The sequence below is a fragment of the Aplysia californica genome, unplaced genomic scaffold, assembly GCF_000002075.1.
Source record: "Aplysia californica isolate F4 #8 unplaced genomic scaffold, AplCal3.0 scaffold00728, whole genome shotgun sequence".
Lineage (NCBI taxonomy): Eukaryota > Metazoa > Mollusca > Gastropoda > Aplysiida > Aplysiidae > Aplysia > Aplysia californica.
In genome coordinates, this window is record NW_004797998.1 from 101,262 (window position 1) to 102,505 (window position 1,244).

Sequence of the window (1,244 nt, forward strand, 5' to 3'; positions counted from 1 at the left end):
GTCTAATGTCAGTCATGTCTAATGTCAGTCATGTCTAATGTCAGTCATGTCTAATGTCAGTCATGTCTAATGTCTAATGTCAGTCATGTCTAATGTCAGTCATGTCTAATGTCTAATGTCAGTCATGTCTAATGTCAGTCATGTCTAATGTCAGTCATAACTAATGTCTAATACATATTACCGAAAGTCTCAAAAGTAACACCACGGAGAATACTCCAGAAACATTAACTGTTTGGGCTCAGTGAAATGAACACTTGAATGAGGTTCACTCAAATTCACTTCCTACACCACAAAAAAAAGGCAATTTCAAAACAAAAATATTGTATTGTAAATAAATGGTGCAAAAACTATTCATCCCAGACCTCTGCCCATCTGAATAATGCAATCACAGAAGTCAAATTAAATACTACGGAGAGGAAAATAAAAAATCAATTGAAGAAAAGGACGAAATGGAGTATAAGTTATCACATCAAACATTTGTTCTCCGATCTAGACAAACACTTACGTGGAGCAGACGGAACAGTGATGACATCTGTCGGGCTTCACACATTTGCATTTTTCGCAGTATCGTGGGACTGTAAGCAAACACAAAAAACATGCAAATAGTCAGCAGATCTTAAGCCATCAATTAATTTGAAGAATCCTCGGCACAATCATGTCTTTCTGCAGTCCCTTTTTGAAAATCTCACAAATACTCGCATCAAAAGTAGGTGCCTCGTGCTTCCAGGGAAGTTGAAGAAGAGGAGCTCAATTTGACTCGCTAATCTCTTCAGCCAGCAAACCAGATTAACATTACCTCTCTCTCTATGACACAAGTCAGGGCAGACATTTACAGCCAGCAAACCAGACTACCATTCCCCCTCCCTCTATGACACAAGTCAAGGCACACATTTACAGACAGCAACAACTCAGGTTTCATGGGAGCCCTCCAGTAACAGCTAACTGGGGTTGAACCTCCGCCATCCCCGAACCCTTACGTGATTGAACCCCCGCCCCCCCCACCAACCCTTACGCTATCACGGACAAAGTAGCGACAGTGCACACAGGGATGCCACTGGGATCTTGTAAAAATTCTGGAACATTTCAGAAGCTGCACTTGCAAACAAGAAGTCCCAACAGACACAGCTAATGTGTGGTGAAATGGTAAGACAGTTAATAGACAGCTAATGTGTGGTGAAATGGTAAGACAGTTAATAGACAGCTAATGTGTGGTGAAATGGTAAGACAGTTAATAGACAGCTAAT

The 1,244-nt window shown here is 41.0% G+C and overlaps 1 protein-coding gene across 1 annotated transcript in view; it reads right to left on the reverse strand.

The window, feature by feature from the left end:
* The window catches only part of LOC101855524 (palmitoyltransferase ZDHHC15B), a gene marked incomplete in the record, with an annotated part of 44,143 nt that overhangs the window by 30,389 nt on the left and 12,510 nt on the right, over positions 1-1,244 (reverse strand). Inside the window, 1 exon segment of the mRNA XM_013088359.2 lies at positions 506-575. Within this exon segment, the coding sequence (XP_012943813.1) occupies positions 506-575 (70 nt within the window).